This window comes from Hipposideros armiger, unplaced genomic scaffold, assembly GCF_001890085.2.
Source record: "Hipposideros armiger isolate ML-2016 unplaced genomic scaffold, ASM189008v1 scaffold_146, whole genome shotgun sequence".
Classification (NCBI taxonomy): domain Eukaryota; kingdom Metazoa; phylum Chordata; class Mammalia; order Chiroptera; family Hipposideridae; genus Hipposideros; species Hipposideros armiger.
In genome coordinates, this window is record NW_017731496.1 from 1,376,490 (window position 1) to 1,379,558 (window position 3,069).

The following is a 3,069-nucleotide window of genomic DNA, read 5'->3' on the forward strand; positions in this document are numbered from 1 at the left end:
AGCCAGTTCTTAACCATCGTGCCATTTGGCCGGCCGAGATGATTTTTGTTGTTGTTCGTTTTTACTTTGTTTTTTACTTAGGACATTGGACCAGATCCCGCCATACATATCTGGCTCATTCTTTATCTTGATATTTTCCACTGATGGATATGTTATGTTTTTCTAAGACAATACCCTATTGATGGACATTTGCATTGTTTTCTCTCTTTTGCTTTCATAAACAATACTGGCATTAATATCTTTGGACATATATGTATTTGTCCACATGTGCAAAACTTCTAGAAATAGCATTGCCAAGTCAAAGGGTATTTGCACTGTAAATATATATAGAAGTGCCCAGGTTTCCCCCAAAGAGACTTTTTAACCAACTTGACCAATGTATCAGTGCCACCTTTCCCTCATCCTTGTTACTTTTATCTTTGCCAATCTGATAAGTGAAAACTTGTATTCCATTCTAGTTCACACTTACATTTTTACATGTTTAAGCATTTTTTCATATGTTCAAAGCCTTTTTTCCTGCAAACTTTTTATTTGTCTTTTGCCCATTTGTCTATTGGTTGAATGGTCTTTTTCTTATGATTTGTAAGAATTCTTTATATTAAGGAGGTAAACCATTTGTATGTCATATATTGCAAATATTTCTCTCAGTCAGTCATTTGTATTTTACAATACTTTGTGGCATTTTTCCCAGGTGAAAATAATTTATTTTGTAGTCAGTTTTCAAACTTTTTTCTTTCTTGGGCTTTGTTTTAGTTAGGGAGGCCTCCACTATCTAAGATTATTCTTCAATAGTGTTTTTTTTTCTTTTTTACCCTCTTCACCCATTTATCCCTCTCCCTGTACCCCTTCTCTGGCAACTGCCAATCTGTTCTCTGTCTCTATGAGCTTGGTTATTTATTTATGTATTTTGGTCCCACAAATAAGAGAGCGATCGTACAGCATTTGTCTTTCTGTGTCTGACTTATTTCACTTCACAAGATTATTCTTTAAATTCCGCCATCTTTCTATTTAATACATTTTTTTAAAGAGTTTAAATCTTTGATTCAACTGGAATTAATTTAGTGAAAGGAGTGAGGTAGGCGTATTCATTTCTGGTGGCCACCGTAACAAATTATCACAAACTTGGTGGCTTAAAAAACAAAACTTGATTCTCTCACTGTCTGGAAGCCAGAAGCCTGAAATGAAGGTTTCGGCTGGAGCTGCACCCCGTACAGTGGCTGTAGGGGAGAAGTTGTTCCCTGCTTCTTCCAATTTCTGGAAGTTGTATGTTTACTTGGCTCATAGCTACATTACTCCAGTCTCTGCTCAGTCTTCACATAACCTTCTCCTTGTGTTGGTCTCCTTTTCTCTCTTGTAGGATACCTGTGATGCCATTTAAGGCCCACCTGAGATAACCCATTTTAAGATCCTTAATCACATCTACAATGTTTGTTCTAAATAAGGTCACTTTCACAGGTCCCAGGGATTTAAGGTAGCTATTTTGTCGGGGGACCATTTTTCAGCCTACTCGAGCCAACCTGGAAAAAAAATCCCTTATGAACTAATTCAACTTACATGTTATACTGATATCAGTCCCCTGTCTGCTAATCATTTTGAGCTACTTTGCATAAAAGAAAAACACATTGTCTTAGCCTGGTTTCCTCTGAAGCAGACCCTGAAATAAAGAGTCTTGTAAAGGTGATTGATTAGAAAGCATTCCCTGAGCGAGTGAGTAGGGGAGTGGAGAAGTGTAATGAAGCCACACAAGGGTACAGTATTAGGCAGAATTCCAGGAAGGGTCACTTTGGCTCCGTCCTATAGGGTAGCCCTGGATACCCTGGTCTGAGGCTCAGTAACTGGAGTATTTATACTGTTGGTCACTGGTCATGGCTGGAGATGGGGTCGGGGAAAAATTTGTAGGCACTCCAGCTCTCTAGGGCTTTAGCTACCAGCTGACAGCTTTCTGACAAAGAGAGATGGGTGCTGCTGCTGTGAGTGAAAGCACCCCACGCAAATATGCTAAAGGGATTGGAGGGCATCTGGGGGGAGCGCTGAATCCTCTGCTATCTGTGTTGTGTTACTAGCAGGACAGACTTTATTGTGTAATGTCAATGGTGGCTGCTCACAATATGTATTAATAACAAGACAGTACAGATGGAACATCTCGGAACAATTAGTTGGATAATATTACAACAGCGAAGAGGGTCATATCAAGGCTGGCCAGCTAAATTGTGTGCATTTCGCTTTCATGTGTATAGAATTTGTGTGTTTGTGTGTGTGTAAACTATATTACCACATCATTGGCAGTCAGATAAGCTTATAGATTATGTCTCTGTTGACGCTTCCGTTTTTAATGGAGTAGCTATTTTCTATTACTGTACTTCAAAAACACTTGTTTAGAAACATAACCCAAAATTAGCTGAGGAAAGAAGCATAAACAGAGCCATGGTTTAAAATCTGCTAATTTTGATAGTGAACTGCTCCAAATATTAATAGATGTGCATATGTTTACACACAAAGCAAATCATTGAGGTGTCTCCACAAATATTGAAATAATACTGTTTGCTGATTATTGATTGGTATTAGCAATATATAACTTACAGGAAGGTGTCAAAGATCTAACTTACTACTGAAGAAAATGAGACACTGAGAAGATAGAATAACTTAGAACCTGCTGGATATCAAGTGATTGCCAGAACCCAGGCCAGGAACCTGGCCTTAGAATTTCCAGGTTATTGTTCTAATTTCTAACAACTAATTATTTTTGATAGAGGATCAGACCTCAACTCAGTCTGAAATTCTCATGTCTGAGATTTTAAGTAATACATGTACTCAGTGGGGGAAAAAAAAAAATCCAGCAGTGCTGAAGGGTAGATGATGAAATTTGAATGCTTCCCCTTCACTTCAACACCCAGTTTCTTCATTTTACTACTTAGTGGTAACCACTACTGACAGGTTCTTGTATTTCCTCCCAGAGAGAGTCCATGTATAAATGAGCAGATGTGTGTGTAGATACATTCATTGTTTAAAAACACAGGTATGTAGCATGTCTTATGGACATAACCATAGTACAATTAATTAGCAACAACA

At 38.1% G+C, this 3,069-nt stretch overlaps 1 protein-coding gene across 1 annotated transcript in view; it reads left to right on the plus strand.

Moving 5' to 3' along the window:
• The window catches only part of LOC109387050 (WD repeat-containing protein 70), a 107,726-nt gene extending 106,358 nt beyond the window's left edge, over positions 1 to 1,368 (plus strand). The window contains exon 7 of the mRNA XM_019650736.1: positions 1,358 to 1,368. Within this exon, the coding sequence (XP_019506281.1) occupies positions 1,358 to 1,368 (11 nt within the window). The remainder of the gene's footprint in view (positions 1 to 1,357) is intronic.
• The last annotated feature ends 1,701 nt before the right edge of the window (positions 1,369 to 3,069 follow it).